Source organism: Chaetodon trifascialis, chromosome 7, assembly GCF_039877785.1.
Source record: "Chaetodon trifascialis isolate fChaTrf1 chromosome 7, fChaTrf1.hap1, whole genome shotgun sequence".
Lineage (NCBI taxonomy): Eukaryota > Metazoa > Chordata > Actinopteri > Chaetodontiformes > Chaetodontidae > Chaetodon > Chaetodon trifascialis.
The window spans coordinates 30466434-30485067 of NC_092062.1; the positions used below are offsets into that span (position 1 = coordinate 30466434).

The window sequence follows — 18634 nt, forward strand, 5'->3', positions numbered from 1 at the left end:
TGAGGGACAAACACAGAGACGCTGAACAAGACGGAAACCTGCAACCACAAATCAGAAACTGAGAAACAGAAGAAGAAAGAGAGGAAAGAAAGAGAGGAAAGAGAAGAAGGAAAGAGAAAGAAAGGAAAGAAAGAGAGGAAAGAGAAAGAAAGGAAAGAAAGACAGGAAAGAAAGAGGAAAGAGAAAGAAAGAGAGGAAAGAAAGAAGAAAGAAAAGAGGAAAGACAGGAAAGAAAGACAGGGAAGAAAGAGAGGCGTCAGGAAAAGACAGCCATGATGTGTCCAGAAAGACAAAAGACAGAGGAAACAAGGAAGGGGGGAAGGAGGGAAGGAAAGAAAGAACACAGGAAACAAAAGACAGAATGATTCTTTTTAAGAAAGAAAAGAAAGAAAAGCTCTGATTTGCTGCTTCCTGCTCAGAAATCCTTTCAAAATAAATCCCCCTGAGGCGTTTCATGTGTCCACAGAGGTGAAGAGAAACATCACAGAGGGATGAAAAATGAAAAACTAAATCTGCGTGAGGACGGTTCAGCCGGTTCAGCTGAGAGGATCAGAAAAGCACAGAAGCACCAAAAACCCTGCTTCCTGTCTGACGGAGGTTTAAGGCGTCCGAGTCAAACGGCAGACGGACAAAGACAGAGTGGAGTCCTTCTGCCGTCAACTGAGAGCTCTGGACGAAGGCATCGTTTAGAACGCACGCTCTGAAAGTGTTCGAGCACACAGAGGCTGAAAAAGACCAAAGCCTGCAGGCGGTGGACAGTCCACCCGGACACAGTCGGCCATAACGGTCGATGCAAAGACGGCGTGAACGAGGATGAAGCAGCCTGCTGCTCAGGGAACCTCGTCCCAGCGTGGGTGACATGGAGGACACCATCGTCTTACTGTGAAGGAATCAGTCTGTGGATCCTGCAGTCATGTGTAATGATGCAGGATGGACGTCACACCTGAAAGGTGCCTCTGGGACAGTTCCAGCTCAGTGGACCCGTGAAAAGAAGGCTGCTGATTGGACGGTTTGTGTTAAAGTGGGTCTGTAAGTCACGAGTGAATCTGGCGTCAGTTCACCCCCTCACCACCGTGCTCGTACACATGGGTCAGTTTACGTACAGGTGAGCACATCCTGCCGTCAGGTCTGTTTGTACACACAGGAAACCTGTTTTATGTAAAGTTCTTTTCATTATTTCTATTTTTCTCTGACTGTGTTCATCGTGACCTACATGCACCAAAACAGACCCAAAAAGCTGGTGTGTGAAAAGCTGATCCAGGATCAGACAGAGGAGGTGAAGCTCACCGTGATGATGGCTTTGCCCACAGTGCCTCCTGGTCTGAGCAGAGCTTTGGACAGTTTCCTCTGAGAGATGATCTGGAAGCACACACACACACACACACACACACACACACACACACACACACACACACACACACACACACACACACACACACACACACACACACACACACACACACACACACACACACACACACACACACACACACAGAGTGCAGGTTAATACACAGGTGTGCACAGTCTGACAGTGAACGCATCACACTCAAACATCAGAGCCGTCTGTATTCAACAGCAGCTGAACCATTTCATGGAAGGATGAGCAGAGTTAAACCACAGAAATCCTCCCCAATGTTTCTGAATCCTCCCAAATGTTTCCGAATCCTCCCCAAAGTTTCCGAATCCTCACAAATGTTTCTGAATCCTCCTGAATGTTTCTGAATCCTCCTGAATGTTTCTGAATCCTCCTGAATGTTTCTGAATGTTTCTGAATGGATCAAACGTGCGGACGACAAACTGCAGCACGAAACGGTCACACTGAACGTCTTTGTCTCCACACATGAGCCACAGAAATGATTCATTCTGTGTGCACACCTGGACACACATCTGTCCCTGCTGACTGGTCCAGGTGTGGCGGCATCAGGAACTGAAGGTACAGGCTGTCGTGTCAACCCACTCAGGGAGGAAAGTTTTCACATTTCTGGGGGCAGCTGAAAATCCTGCTTCGTGTCTGATGAAGGTTTGAGTGTTTGTGAAACAAACTTAGTGTCAAAGAAAGAGAGAGGAAACCAGCAAAGACGAGCTCTGCAGGAGTCCTCCTGAGGGTCCTCACAGGCGCACAGGTGCTTGCACAGGTACAGGTGAGGTGGAACATGCTTTTCTTTGAAGCGGCTCAGACTCTCCACGCTGTCGGCTCTCCTTCAGCTGCAGCATCTGTTGTGTTGGTGTTTCTCTCCTCCTGCTGCACCGTCAGCAGCCTGGAGGAGAAGCTGGTGTCCGTCAGGGTGGAGCCGAGGCCCCAGCCGGCTCCGGGCTCTTGTGTGTTCTCAGTGCTTCTCCCAGGCCCGTTAGCAGGAACCTCCATCACTCCGTCAGCCATCTGGCCGGTCGATGAGCTGGCAGCCGAACCGAGCGACGCTGCTGGCAGAGGCCGAGACGAGGAGGAAGAGGAGGAGGCTTTTCCTGACTGCTGATTGTTCATCACAGCCTCGGCTCCTCTCCTTCTGCCTCTGCGGGAAACTGACGGCGTTCAGCAGGAAATCCTCAGCGTCCTCCATCTTTGCACCGAGGCTTTAATTTCAGTTCCTAATGAGAGCAGCAGCAGATGGAGAATCTGCTTCCTCCTCGCTGTTCATCACACCGCTCAGCTCCAAACTACACTTACACCAATTATTCACACTGTTCAGCTGCAGAACAAACTTTTCGAAGCGTGAGCTTAAAATGACATCATCCATTTTCTGCATGTTCAGCCTGAAAGCAGCAGTGGATGCTAACTGCTAACCGCTAACAGCTGGTTGATCCTCTTCCTCTGAGCTCCATTCAAACTCCTCACTGAGCCTCCCTGTTGGTCCTTCATCACCATCAACACACACAGACAGACAGACAGACAGACAGACAGACACACACACACACACACACACACACAGTCACTACAGCACCACATGGATTCATCCGCCGCTGAAAATAGTCCCAACAGATACTCCTCTTCCTCCTGCTCGTCTGACAGAAACCACAGTGAGCAGCTCGAAGTCAAAAGTCTCATTAAAGAAATCCAGAAACTTCAAAAGACTTGAAAACAGCGTTTGTGCTGCAGGCTGAGGAACCGTCAGTGTTTTGTTCCTTCAGTCACTTTATTCTCATCTTTACTGCGAACATTATGAGAGCGTCTGTGCATCATCTCTGCCATCTGACAGCCGCCGGGATGAACTGGAGGAGAAAGCTCATGAAAACGCCAAAGCTGCACAACAAGAGGAGACGAACGGTCCCGCAGTCAGGACTGTTTTCAGATCATCCGTCTGCGCTCAGGCTGGATGAGCCTCGGAGGCGCTTCATGGTCTTCATTCAGCTGCCGACCAAAACATATCCAACATCAGACACTGAGGAAGAAGTGCCGTCTCCTCGGCGATGTTCAACTCTTCATCAGTTCAGTTTTTCAGGATTACAAACATAAATATATATATATAAGAACATTTCCACTTTTAGCTCAGGTGAAAGTGATGATTGACAGCTTCCTGGTGTTCACCTCCAACACAAACATCTGTTCTTCTGTCCTTGTGAGGACACACATTGCATCTTCAAACCCCTTAACGCAACCTGATTCTAGAAAAAGAGGCAGACCAAGCAGATGCTACAGGCTGAGCAGAGACGCTCAATGAATGTATTACCACAGAAACCAACAGCACAAAAGGCTGAAAGGATGTGAGGTCAGATCCAGAAAAGTCAACAGCGAACAATTCAAATCCAGTCCAAGTAAACTGAGCAGAAATCCAAAATGACTGGAAATAATCACAGAACAGGGCTGCAAGGCTGCACACACAAGGCAAATAAAAGAGCTGACACTGGGTGAAGGAAAACCCTGAAGTACACCTGGCAGGACAGACTAATGAGGGACAGGTGAGCTTCGTCAACGACCACAAACACGGGAAAAACACAGACATACAGGAAGTGAAACACCACTCATGAGCAGAGTAACAAAATAAAACAGGAAACAGATTAAGCAAATCCCCAAACCATAACATTACATCTAATTCTTTGATGAAATGTTTAGTTACGTCTGTACAGAAATGTTAATATTCACTGAAACACTCACGTGTGCCGTATGTTTAATATATAGATTTATCCAAAACGCCATTAAAAGTTGTTTCCTATTGTTCACCTCATCTGTTAGCACAAATGCTACGTTCACGTTTCCACTCATATTACTCACTGTTAGAAAGCAGAAAGTCTGTTTCAAGACACAATCACAACAGGAGGCTAAAAGAAACGCCAACAGCAGACAAATAATCGTTTTTAAAAGTGACGCGACATCGAGGAAACTCACCGCTGACGTCTCTCATTGATCCACAGATCGATAAAACTCCGACAAAAACGGTCTGAAACATCCACAAAGGTCCAGAAGATCCACTGCAGTGAAGATATTTAGTCCAAACATGAAAATAATCCACAGAGACGTGTTTTCTCATTTCAAATTAGCAGGTGAAGAACTCTCTTCCGCCGACTTCTGCGCTTCCCGCGTTATGACTTCCGGAAACAGACGGACCAGCGCCATCTTGCCTCCGGTGGAGTCTCAGGTTTGAAATGAAACCTAACTTGATGAAGCCTAGCAACCAGAGCCGCCAATATCAGAGTTGATTTCGGACAAAAGTCAAGCCAATCGCAACTGATCTTGCTGATGACTGACGCTTTGAATAGCCAATGAAATTCTGAACACGCAGTTTTACCGCCTCAGTGGATTATTTAGAGCTCCAGTTTCTCAAATCCAGGATTTCAGGGCTAATAGAGATTTTACACAGTTTGAAGTGATAAATGTGGTAAATGGCCTTAATATAAAGACATACAGCCAAAATATAAGTACAGATATCTTAAATTTGAATACAGGTGGCCAAAATTTAGATGTCATGAATATAAATATATTTATGTAGATTAATAAAATGCCTCTTTTGGACAACGCCCAGATAAACCATTAGAGAAAACCTGAAAGTATTCAGTTTTTATTGTATTGTCATCAGTTTATATTGAACCTGGACTAGTGTAAAGCTTCATGCTGTGCTCTCATTGTGTTTCCAGATAATAAGTTCCAGTTTCTATTTAGCAAAGAAACCCTTCTACTTTGGTGTGTTCAGACTGCTTTTACTCAGTGTCAGCAGCTCTCACAGTGATTCTGACTGCTGGGGATTAAAGTTCAGGGTGTTTCCTTTCAATAGAGGCCAAAACCATGCAGGTCCTCCACATGGTTGAAGAGGAGCTTTCAGTTTACTTTGAGTCTGTCCTGGATGGACGTTTCAGGCTCACTTTTACTGGACTGGTATTTAATTCTCAAAATCTCTCGGAAAGCTCACATTCAAATATTCAGTTAAATCTTGTTCTGTTTCCATCCAGAATCCCACTGAGGTCCATTTCCAACCTGCCTGTCATGTGTTCCACAATCTGTCTGCTCAGCTGACTTCATTCTTCATGTCTTTGGTTTATTCTAAGACTTGAAACATGAAGCAACGTTTGTTTTATAAGATAAAGAAGGTTTTCAACCTGATGGCGAACTCGATGCATCAGCTTCCAACACGTGTTGGAAACATTATTATTACACTCAAACACCAAAATCATGTAGAAGACGCAGCCACACAAGCAGCTCTGAACACACACACGTTTGCACCTCCATGAGGTTCGTCAGAGCGGGGCGTGTCCAGGTGACTCACCTGTCCCAGCGTGCACTCCACTGAGCCCAGGAAGTCGGCCTCCTTCAGGCCGTTGTGGCTGCTGTTGTTGATGTCGTACAGCTCGAAGCGCAGACGCTGCACCTCTTCAAAATAAAAGTCCAAAGTGAAAACCTTGGAGTAGGTGGGGTTTACGCAGCTGCGAATCACCTCGGTCCGGTCCACCTGCAGGAGACACAGAGGACAAAACAACATGGCGGATGTGTCAGTTCACGTGTTCACAGATGAGCAGCAAACAGAAAGAAGGCGTCACTTCCTGCCTCCGCTGGTTGATTGACAGGCCATGCCTGAGAGACTGAAGGATCTTTTTACGATCCAAAAATCTTTGGTTGATGTTTGTAAGCACGTCACATGATCAGAACACGGGAGGGAAAAGTAAATCCCGTTTTAGTGCGAGAGAGAAAGTCAAACTCCTGCTGCGGAGACACTGCATGGAGTCAAACTGTCCAACGGGCGAAGCAGCCTCCTGTCCTCAGTGTTACAGACAGATGGTGCTCAGGCTGGAGCTCCTCCACGCCACGCTGTCATTACTCACTTTAATTGGATCGCTAACGTTTGTGTGAATCATCTGAAAAGAAATCCAACATGGAGCGTGAGAGGAAACCTGACGTCCTCCCACTGACCCGCTGGACGTTTTCCTCAATGTTTACTCAGCTTTCAGGCCCGTTCTGTCTGCGTCCGAGGACGTTTGTGAGACACAACAGAAGAAGGAATCTGGCAGCTGAAAGCAGGAAACGCTCCCGCAGGTTCGCTCCATGTCCGTTGTGCTGCCTGAGATACTTTCACTACTTTCACACACGCTTACTTCATGTTGCAGCTGTTTTTGTGCCGTTTGGTTCCTTCTAACGTATTGATCACTGATCACAGCAGAGTCCAGGTCCTGAAACGTCCTGAAAGCTCAGCGTGACCACAGGATGTGTTTCCTGTTAGAGAGCCTCGCTGCAGAGCTGTGATAAGGTCTGAAAACGCCGATCGAATCGAACATGTTTGAAATTCAGACATTAAGACAAGTGATAATGATTCTTTTCATTCTGGATCAACCTGCTGATCATTCTCTCCATCGATCAATCGATTGATTGGTTTGGAAACATTGTGAAAATAGTGAGAAAAGTGGTCACAATGAGCCCAAAGTGACGCCTCCACCATGTTTGTTTGGTCCAAAGCTCCACATGATTACAAACACACTGAGATGATTGAGAGGAAAAGCAGCCAATCAGACACCTGAGAAGATCAAACATCACATGACTCCACAGCAAAAAAACAAAACAGATGATCGTTAATTCTTTCAGCTGTAAACTGTTTAAACGTCAGACTTCATTAACTCTCTGATGTACAGACACATATTTTACTGATACTTCCTTCTGGAGTGAAGTAAAGTATCAGTACCTCAGACGTGTACTTGAGTACATGCACTCAGTCGCTAAGGTAACGAGCTGAAGGCTAATGTTCAGCCTGCCGTCTTCGTCCTGTTGTTTCTCCTGATCACAGGCCGAGCAGGTCAGACTCTATGGAGCTGAAACCTGCAGTAAGAGCCCGCCGCCGTCTGAACTTCACTTTTTAACGAGCCTGAGGGGACGAGAGGCGGCGAGCAGCTTCCCGCTGTCGCCGCTTCACACTCAGCAACAGCAGCGATGACAGAAAACAGCTGGCTTAGCAGATGACAGAGAGCAGTGTGTGACTGAAGGATGTGAAGGCAGTGAAGCTGCTGACACACCTGCAGACCATCGACACGCACCTGCGTCCTGCTGACACACCTGCAGACCGTCGACACGCACCTGCGTCCTGCTGACACACCTGCAGACCGTCGACACGCACCTGCGTCCTGCTGACACACCTGCAGACCGTCGACACACACCTGCGTCCTGCTAACACACCTGCAGACCGTCGACACGCACCTGCGTCCTGCTGACACACCTGCAGACCGTCGACACGCACCTGCGTCCTGCAGACACACCTGCAGACCGTCGACACGCACCTGCGTCCTGCTGACACACCTGCAGACCGTCGACACGCACCTGCGTCCTGCAGACACACCTGCAGACCGTCGACACGCACCTGCGTCCTGCAGATCAGCACTGACTGTTTCCTCAGGAAGCAGCCGTGGCTTTCCTGTTTCCTTCAGCGCGGAGACAAAAGGCCAGAAGACAACAAAGAGACTGAGAGGAAACGACGCGAGGAAGGAGTGTTCGAGACGACGCAGCACTTATCAATGTCTCCATCAGACCTCAGTGGACGAGCCTCTCGTGTGGAAGGCGTCGCTCACTGCAGATCGACTCTGCCGAGTCTTTCAGCCTCTTTTAGCTCCTTGTTTTGGTTTTTCAGCACGCTTCCTGTTTGCTTCGGTCTCAGCTGTGAGGACATGGAGGAGCTTTGAGCAGCTGAAGAGCAGGTCGTTCCCTCAGCAGGTGGAGGAGACGGAGCTACGACAGCTCTTCTTCTTCTTCACTGGTTTCACTGGTGAACGACAAGTACAGTACCTGAGTAAATGTACTTACTTTCCACCTGGGCCAGCTGTTAATGCTGCTGATCAATGTTTGATCCAATAAAGCTTTAAATTCCCAAAATGAGTCTATTCTGAAACACCGATCAGATCTGAGATCAGATCTGAGATCAGATCTGAGACACACTCAGAGACTCTTCTTCGTCTAAATCTGTTCATGTATTTGTCAACGTGAGACGAAGAGAAACGAATGCGTCAGCCAACAGAAGAGAAACGTCAGCTTCCTGTCTGACCTTTGACCTCCCGTCACTTCAGGCTGATGTGAAGACAGAAACAGATCTGAGGTCTGCAGACTGAAGAATAAAGAGGAAGATGAAGAGAACGAGGGGGAAAGAAAAAGAGACCAGAGAAGAAGAGAGGACGCTTCAACTGCTTTTCCACCAGCAAGCAAACTGCTAAAAATACTCTGAGAGACACAAAGTGGGGCAGCAGAAACCAGGTCTGACCAGTTCACAACACACACAGCCAGAAAACACACAAACAGCACACACACACACACACACACACACACACACACACACACACGTCATGCTGTCAGATGCAGCAGCTCCACCTTCACGTGTACTGAAGTACACAGAACTTCAGGTTCACTGTATGACACCGAGTCCTCTTTATTTTGACCCTTCTGAGCCACTGTTTTTGCTGTTTTTTGCTTTTTTAATACTTGCTGGCTGAAACGACTTAACTTCCCATCAAGAAAATCTTATCTTATCTTATCTTATCTTATCTTATCTTATCTTCTTGTCCATCCATCCATTTTCTATGCCGCTTATCCCTTTCGGGGTCGCGGGGGGGCGGAGCCTATCTCGGCTGTCAACGGGCGGGAGGCGGGGTACACCCTGGACCGGTCGCAGCCGATCGCAGGGCACATACACACACTCACACTCACACTCACACCTAGGGGCAATTTAGAGTCACCAATCAACCTAATGAGCATGTTTCTGGTCTGTGGGAGGAAGCCGGAGAGAAGCCACGCATGCACGGGAAGAACATGCAAACTTCACACAGAAAGGCCCGACCCGGGAATCGAACCAGCGACCTTCTTGCTGTGAGGCACGCACTACCTGCTGCGCCACCGTGCAGCCCCCTCTTATCTTCTTGTTCTCTCTGTAACTGGCCTCCAAAGGCTGATAATAATAACATAAACATGAAGATTGACTTTACAGCACGTCTTCATAGAGAATACTTGGCTTCACTTTGAGAGTCTCTGTAGCTCTCAGTCATGTTTCTGTTGAATCGCAGCCTTTTAAACAAAAGTTTAAAGAGTAAATGTCCAGACTGAAGCCTGAGCGTCGTGTTTGAGATGCTTCTGAGAGAAAACAAAGATTTTAATGAAAGAAGAGCTCGACTGGAGAGAAACCAGCGAGTGGACGGAGGGAAGCCCACAGCGCTGACGACGACTCACAACGATCCGAGTTTAATGGCCGCGGCCACAGAGCGAACATTATCCACAACAAACTCACCATTATGCTTTGACGACTTACTGGCATTGCTGGATCTGAACAGACCGACGCATTAAGAACCGCAGAGCGAGCTCCGTCTCAGATTAGAATCCCTGCTGACACCAAGGCACTCCAACAATAAGACTCCACTTCAGGCTGAAGGGTGAAGCTCAGCGCCACGCGCTGCAGCTCGCCTCCGTCAGCTCACCCTCATCCACCCAGAGAGCCGCCTTCTGCGGTGCTTTCACTGAAGCCTTCAGGCCTTTGGGGCTTTGAGCCGTCTCTGCTCTCTGAGGAGGCCGAGCTCTGCCGGACGGTGCTCTCAACGGTTCATGACTGGCTGGGTGGTGCAGCAGGTTGACACCAACAGGCTCCACAAACTGATCCGAAAGGCCAGTGGTGTTTTTGGGTGGTGTTAGTGTCAGAGAGGTGGATGCTGTCCAAGTAATGTGTCTTCTTGCGTCCTTGTCTCCCTCCCACAGGAGTACATCCGATATAAGGCTCATTCCACCGAGACGGCCCGCAGACCGCCACAGGAAGTCATCCTGCCTGTGGTCATCAAGCTCCTCCCTCAGAGTCACTGGAGTCAATGACGGGACTCATTTCCGCCCAGTCAGCAGCTGGAAGCCAATAACTTATTTATTATTCATATTTTCAGCTGCAGCTGCTGTTAGTGAACTCATGACTGTACAGACAACCATCAGAGGATCTGAAGCAGACGGAAAAACATGAAGACTCACAGGAAAGTTCTGCGTGACCTTCGTAAAAGTCATTTCTACACGTCTATTCTGGACGGAGGTCAGAGGTCACGATCTCCTCAGGAGGTCAAGTCACACTGAATAATGTCAACATGTTTCATGCTCAGATTTGTCTGATTTATGACTCCGACTCTTCTCACGCTGTTGATCTAAACTCTCCAGCGCCCCCCACTGTCCATCCAGCTCACTCAATGCCATCTGAGGGGAGAGCAAGGAAGCCGAGTTAGTGACGGTAAACTGAACCAGACGGTAAGTCCACCATAAAAACCAAAAGTACTTCTGTAACACTGACTGACAGTCAAGCTAGCTAAGCTAGCATTAGCATCGCTGTCATACGAAGCCCGTTCTGCTCCGGGACGCTCGTCGGTTTGAAGACGTGCTCTGATGGTAACGATATGTGAGAAAGACACTGCGGACTGCAGGACTTCATCTGCTTAGCTTCACCGCGCAGCTTTGATTAGCACCCAGCAGCTAGCTTGGACAGACCACACGCAGCCCGTTACAGAGCCATGACGTTAGCAGTGAGGCCAAGGCTGATCACAGATCAGATTCATGTTTTTATTTCAGACATGGTCACTGTGGTGTAAACGTGCAGCTAGCTGGAAGCTAAAAACACCTGCAGAGCTAACAGGAAACACCTGCCAGCTCAGACCTGTGTGAGGTGACCAATCAGAGCAGGCTGAGCTGTTGAGGAGGACTGAAGGTAAAACACAGTTTCATACAGAGAGCAGGACGATGCTGCAGTCATGGACAGCGGGGGACAAATAGTGTGTCTTTGGACATCAGAGCACTTAAAGCCGCTCGACACCTGAAATAAAAGTGTGAACATGAAAGGTGGACGTGTCACTTTGGACAAACACTTCACGTCAGCATGTCCGCTGAGCTCTGCCTGTTTCCTCACGAAAAGAACAAAAAGAGGAAAATCTCTTTGATCCGAAGAGATCTCGCAGCCGCTAACGAGGAGGCCGACGTGGCTTTAATGGCGACGCCATCGAAGGTCGCGTCTGATGAGCACACACACGATGAACACAGAAATCCACCGTGTGCTCATTTATTCCACACAGACGGAGAAACGTCCTCATCTAATTCACACGAAGAAAGACGAGAGAAGACAGAGACTCCTGCTGCAGGAGGAGGAAGAGGAGCCACTGAGAGGAGAGTCAACGTGTCAGAAGAAGAAGAAAGACGAGAGAAGGTTTCCAGCTGTGAGACCGGAGACGTCCTGCATCAGCCAACAAGACGAACCCTGTCCCACTTACAAAACCCGAGCGAAGCCGACCTGCAAACACGAGAAAGCAGCGATCAGAGACAAACGCAGCGCGGCCTCGAACCACGAGCCTGAGCAGACTGAGGCCAAGTGACAGAAGTCCTGCTGTGACGCTCTGCTGGCCTTTAGAAGAAGAAGAAGAAGAAGAAGAAGCTGACTGTGTCCTCTGTGGTCAGTGGTCGGCAGAGTGGACGCCTTCAGGCTGATCCCAGAAAACCTGAAGCCAGCAGAGACTCTTGTCTCTTCTGTCTCTCCTTCATCATCTGTCGTGTCCATAATGAACCTGAGCAGCTTCCAGATGCAGTTTAACCACCGGTTCAGCTCCAGATGGCTGACAACGGCGAGGACAGACGGAGACGCCACAGAGAGGACACACGGACCCTCATCACCGCCGTCATCCAGCTCTAAACTGAACCTCTGTCTGTATGTATGCCTTTATGTCTTCATGTCTTTATATCTTTATGTCTTCATGTCTTCATGCCTTTATGTCTTCATGTCTTTATATCTTTATGTCTTCATGTCTTTATATCTTTATGCCTTCATGTCTTTATATCTTTATGTCTTCCTGTCTTTATATCTTCATGTCTTTATGTCTTCATGTCTTTATATCTTCATGTCTTTATGTCTTTGCCAAGTTGCCACAGTTCAGAGCTGAGGAGAACACAGAGCTCTTCATCCTGAATAACCTTTATTTTTGTGTCTTTGTGTCTTTGCATCTTTCTCTTTGTATCTTTGTCTTTGTGGTTTTGTGTCTTTGTGGTTTTGTGTCTTTGTGTCTTTGTGTCTTTGTATCTTTGTCTTTGTGGTTTTGTGTCTTTGTGTCTTTGTATCTTTGTATCTTTGTCTTTGTGGTTTTGTGTCTTTGTATCTTTGTCTTTGTGGTTTTGTGTCTATTTTTGTGGTTTGTGTCTTTGTGTCTTTCTATCTTTGTGTCTTTGTCTCTGTGTCTTTGTGTCTGATCTTCACTCTCCTCTTCCTGCTTTGTAGTAACACTGCACCCATCACTCATTCATTCACTCATTCACTCCACCTCCGCCTGCACCACAGAGATCTTTCTTTTCACTTCAGGAACCACAGCAGGCAGCAGATGGGAGCGTGGCATAGGTTGCCATGGCGACCTACCTCCATCCATTGTCCGTGGGACTGCATCTTGAGGACGACGCAGGGGTCGGGTTTGGACAGAGCGTCTCGGTCCAAGATCCCTTTGCAGGTGAGTCGCAGCTCCACTTTGGTGAGGCAGGGACTGCTGAACAGTCCCAGAGAGTTGGCCGCTGACTCGTAGATGTCACTCATGGTGGGGGCGGGGCAGGAAGTCTGCAGAGGGAAGACAACCATTGGACGGATCAGTGTTAGTGGTGCGGCTGCACGTGGCTGGACAGCTGCTCACAGACGGACTGGTGGACGAGAGAAGAACTGCAGCTGGACAGAGAGAGGACACCACGAGGGACTAGCAGAGCGACGTCAGGACATCTGCTCTGTTAGCTTAGTTTAGCCAATAACAATAATTCAAAACAAATGACCACGAAGAATGGCTTAAACTCTAAGCTCCGTCTGTCAATTGGTGAACTTAAAGAAGCTGCTCCGTCAGCACGGCGTTTGCAGGTCAAAGGTCACAAATCCAGATAAACAGGATGGAGTCTACTTTGAGTCACAGTGACGCTCTGCATCTGCAGGTCTGTAGGGACGGACAGAAGGACAGATGGACTTTATTTATGATTGACGTTCAGGCTAATTTTAAGTACTTCAAACACTCCTAACGTGTAACACTGGATCACATTTCATAAACTGTATGGTTCGTATGTTTAATGCAGTGAAGCTGAAGCACCTCAAACCTGCTCTTACCAACCAAGAAAAGATCTGATGTTCCTCTTTTAACTCAAACAGCTCATTTTGTCCACTGGATGCTGTTTAGAGGACATCAGCACATGAAGACCATGGTGGTCCATGAGACGGAGGTCAGCTGCTCGGATGGAGCGTCGCGCCCATAGGAAGGTGCGAACTCAAGCTAACGGGAGCTTCACTTTAGCTCGTGGTTCAGTAAAGTAAACCTGCTGTACGAGTCTTAATGAATGAATGAATGAATGCATGAGCTGTTAGTTCACTTAATAATTCAGAGATGATGTATTTATGCAAAGCAGCTCACAGTCAAGTTCACAATGGAGGAACTGAATAATGGACGCGTCGGATCACAGGAAGCGTTTCCACTTACAGTCCGAGTCCTCTCTTCAGCGACTGTCACTGCACTCAGTCCCAGAGGACAGGGATGACCTTTGACCTCTGCTCTTTGTCCAGCCTCCGTCCTTTCTAAAGCTTCACAAGGATCTCATCTCGTCGTCACCTCCACCTCCACCTCCATCAGTCTAACGCTCACAGCGTCTGTGCTCAAGCCAAAGATTTAATCCAACTCAAACTTCAACTAAATTTAATCTGAAAAAGCAACAGACAAACAAACTGAGTTCTAGTTTTCATCCACGGCTGCTGTGTGAACATGAATTCACTCGTTAACGGAGAAGAACAGCCGCTTGTAGTCGCTTAAAATCACCACAGAAGCAGAGACTCAACGAGACGACGTCATTCAAAGAGCTCCAGTCAAATGATGGAGCTCATGAGCTAATAGCAAACATGCTAGCACCTGTCAGTTACAATGACTGCATTATTGTCTTCTGTGTCCTCTGCGCTGGACTGTTCAGTCCCTCTGACTGTTTGTCCTCAGGATTTTTCATCATTTCATTCATAAACTAAAGATTTTTTAAAGGACATGCTCTTCAAGCTAGTTAACATGCTAACAGTCAGGCGGTATGCTTGTAAGCTTGGTTGTTATTGTGACAGTAAGCTAGCTCAAGTTATTAACAGCTGCGTGTCCTCCAGTGTCCTCGCTGTGTCTCTGCTGTGGAGAGTCTAGACTCTGACTCCCAGCTTCATTAAAGTGGACGGTGGCACACAGCTAACGAGCTAGCCTAGCGTCCTCCGTCCAGGTGAATCTGTGCGTCACGAACGTGGAACAAAGAAGTCGTGCAGACTTATTTTGACCTTGTGAGTGAATCATTGATCACCGCGATCGCACTGAAATTGATTTTATTTCTAAATTTTGCTCTTTTAAATGCTGCTGTGACTTCAGGCTGACGACTTCCTGTCAGCATCCACCCAGACAGCACCGTCCAATGAGAGACCACGCTATAAGCCAAAGGTTAAAATGTAAACCCTTTAACAGACGTGTAAAACACGTCTGTCCCGTGAGGAACTATCATTACTGTCCGTTTAAAACAGGATTCCTGACGTAGCTCATCTTCATCGGTCTTGTGTGGGCTGAAGTCGGCGGCAGACGACCGCTTTGCTGTAGACTGTGCTGTGAGCTCAGCAGGTGGAGGTCGGGAGGAGGGGTGGAGCGTCTCGTGGAGCCCTGCTGGAGCTTCACACCGCAGCCTTCAGCTGTTCAGTCAAGCGGCAGATGAATCTCCCACCAGCTGAGGCTCCTGCACGCCGACATCCAGCAGAAGATTAAAGAGCTGCTCATGAAAATCACATCACACAGATCCCAGTTCAGCAGCAGCACTACAATGCACTCAATAATTCACGCCATTAAGAGGCTCTGCTCGCTGTGAGTGGAGGATTCTGGGTAACGCCGCTGCTTTCTGCTCAGCGGTGGCACAAACAACATGTTTGTGGGGAACCAAGACAACTATCAGAGCTTCACACTGAGGAGCAGCTCACAGATCAGTCTTTACTCTGTGTATCTGTCAAAAAACACCTGAACCAGGTTCAAACCAGTCAAACCAGGTTTAAACCAGAGTCAAACCAGGTTTAAACCAGATTCAAACCAGGTTCAAACCAGTCAAACCAGGTTTAAACCAGAGTCAAACCAGGTTTAAACCAGATTCAAACCAGGTTCAAACCAGTCAAACCAGGTTTAAACCAGAGTCAAACCAGGTTTAAACCAGATTCAAACCAGGTTCAAACCAGTCAAACCAGGTTTAAACCAGAGTCAAACCAGGTTTAAACCAGATTCAAACCAGGTTCAAACCAGTCAAACCAGGTTTAAACCAGAGTCAAACCAGGTTTAAACCAGATTCAAACCAGGTTCAAACCAGTCAAACCAGGTTTAAACCAGAGTCAAACCAGGTTTAAACCAGATTCAAACCAGGTTCAAACCAGTCAAACCAGATTCAAACCAGGTTTAAACCAGGTTTAATCCAGAGTCAAACCAGGTTCAAACCAGGTTCAAACCAGATTGTAACCAGGTTTAAATAAAATAATAATAATGACACTTTACAGTGAGATAACGGACAGCTTCTTTTCAACACGCCGTTTGGTTTTCAGACTCAAGTTTCTGGTTCTGGTTGGATCACGTTAGCAGAGCAGGCTCAGCAGACCCAGACCCAGACCCAGACCCGTCAGTGGCTGCTGGTGAGATCTGTTGACTGTTCCCACACGATGTTGAAGTTAAAGGTGTGAATGAAGCAGGATGTTTGTGGATGAAGAAGTTTTTTTAATTGAACCTTTATTTGATCTCATTCAGAGACGACAGGGAGCCACAAACTGATCGACTTCGTTGGCTTTGGTCCATGTACAGTCAGCATGGACTCGACGCAGCAGTGAACATGTTCAGCTTTAACCGCACTCAGGACCTGATCTGACAGGAAACTCTTTCTCTCTACTTGATGTCTGACTTCAGGTCGTACTTTGTTTCATCATGTGACGCGCGTTCAGACAGGACTCCACCCTGCTGCCCCCCCCCCCCCCCCCCCAGCCTGGCACCAACAGGTGAAGCACACCTGGACTCTGTTCTGGACAGCAGCACTCTGAAGACCCCTGTCTGGTCCTCCTGAGCACATGATCACTCCTTTAATTTGATGAGTGAAGTGACGCAGATCTCCTTCAGCAGAGTGACGGAACCCAAAACACCAGAGTCCAGATCAGACCTGTAGACCTGCAGACCTGCAGCCAGAGTCCACATCAGGCCTGCAGCCAGAGTCCAGATAAGACCTGCAGCCAGAGTCCACATCAGACCTGCAGCCAGAGTCCAGATAAGACCTGCATCCAGAGTCCAGATAAGACCTGCAGCCAGAGTCCACATCAGACCTGTAGACCTGCAGCCAGAGTCCACATCAGGCCTGCAGCCAGAGTCCAGATAAGACCTGCAGCCAGAGTCCACATCAGACCTGCAGCCAGAGTCCACATCAGGCCTGCAGCCAGAGTCCAGATCAGACCTGTAGACCTGCAGCCAGAGTCCACATCAGACCTTCAGCCAGAGTCACTGCTCTTCATCTCTGCTCTTCATCACCTCATGTCACTGCTCTGTGCAGATCAGCTCAGCAGGACAGACATGAGGACAGACAGACAGGAGGACATGAGGACAGACAGACAGGAGGACAGACATGAGGACAGACAGACAGGAGGACAGACATAAGGACAGACAGACAGGACGACAGACAGACAGACAGACAGGAGGACAGACACGAAGACAGACAGACATGAGGACAGACAGACATGAGGACATGAGGACAGACGGCTCTGCTGAATGTGAATCAATGCAGGACGTGGAGACTGTTTTTTCTAATAATCTATAAACTGTTCAGACGTTTAAAATAAATCAAATAACGATCAATGAACTTTTTCCAGATGATTAGTTTTATCTTAGAAATCACAAATCTGCTGACGCTATGACAATATGATGAATATATCAACCATATTATACACGTGTGATAAGATAAGATAAGATAAGATAAGATAAGATAAGATAAGATAAGATAAGGCATGGTCTGTGACCACAAAGGGAAACTCACTTGTTACAGCAGCAGAATTAAAAGGAGATGAAGAACAAACAAACAAACAAACAAACGATAAAGAAGAAACGGACATAAATGCATAAGAAATATATATTCATGTATTCATGCGTGTATGAATAAGTGAATTATAATCTGTCAGATTATATCTGTCAGAATTTAATCTCTATTCTAACAGGCAAATGAATGAATGATGGAGTGAATGAACAAATGGTTGGATGACATCAGTGAATGAATGAACGAGTAAATAAATGAGTCAGTGAATAAATGGAGTGAGTGGATGAGTGAGTGAGGTTTTCCTGGTTGCAGCCCTGCTTCATACCGGCACCATAGATTCATGTTAACCAGATTCATCCTGTCATATTTCAACCAGAAGAACTGAGGACGGTCCAGCTGCCGGTCCAGAGTCAGTTTCAACACGATGACAGAAATATTCATTCATCAAAAGAACAAACGGATGAGAGAAGACAGAGAGGCGGGAAGCTGATCTGAGATCAGGAGGACACATGAGCTCGGAGACATCACCAGCCGTGAAGTTCATGATACAGAGAGACGAGAGACAGTCAAAACCCTCAGAGACAAGAGACTTCTTGTGGCGTCTCACCTGCTCACAGGTGCGTGAAGAAGAGGATCCGCAGCGAGAAAATCATCAGAAAGTTTCCAGTTTCAGCTCAGACGGACTGAACTGAGATCAGCTCCGCGCGGACGGACACTCAGCTTCATCCTCCTCCTCTTCCTCCTCCTCCTCCTCCTCTGGCTGCCGGAGAGCCTCTACAGCCTCCTGCCGCCTCTCGCAGCTTTATGACGGGGAAGCCTCACACACGTACCGCGGAGAGGAGGAGGAGGAGGAGGAGGAGACAGGAGGAGAGCGCCTCCTGCAGGCCGAGCACAGGAAGCACAGGCCGGGAGGAGAATTATTCTACATCGTCAGTTTCCAGTAAAATATTACTTGTAACGGAGTATTTCTGCACTGTGGTATTACTGTCTTTGATGAAGTAAAAGATCTGTGTCCCTCTTCCACTCAGTCACTGTCAGCTTGTCATTTAAATCCGTTCAGAACTGCTTTTATTTCTCAGTCAGTCAGATTTGTTTATTCCGTTTTGTAGTTATTCATTTTTGTGAAAAATAAAAATATGGACTCTTGATCTGCTTTGAGGTCCCTCTCATGCCTTC

At 47.6% G+C, this 18634-nt stretch overlaps 1 protein-coding gene across 1 annotated transcript in view; it reads right to left on the minus strand.

Annotated features, from left to right (window-relative positions):
• The window catches only part of cpne4a (copine IVa), a 43296-nt gene extending 25034 nt beyond the window's left edge, over positions 1-18262 (minus strand). The window contains exons 1-4 of the mRNA XM_070965976.1: positions 18066-18262; positions 12801-12992; positions 5694-5876; positions 1288-1359 (exon numbers count right to left, since the gene is read on the minus strand). Coding sequence (XP_070822077.1) covers positions 1288-1359; positions 5694-5876; positions 12801-12971 — 426 coding nt within the window. The 5' untranslated portion in view covers positions 12972-12992; positions 18066-18262. The remainder of the gene's footprint in view (positions 1-1287; positions 1360-5693; positions 5877-12800; positions 12993-18065) is intronic.
• Positions 18263-18634: the final 372 nt, after the last annotated feature.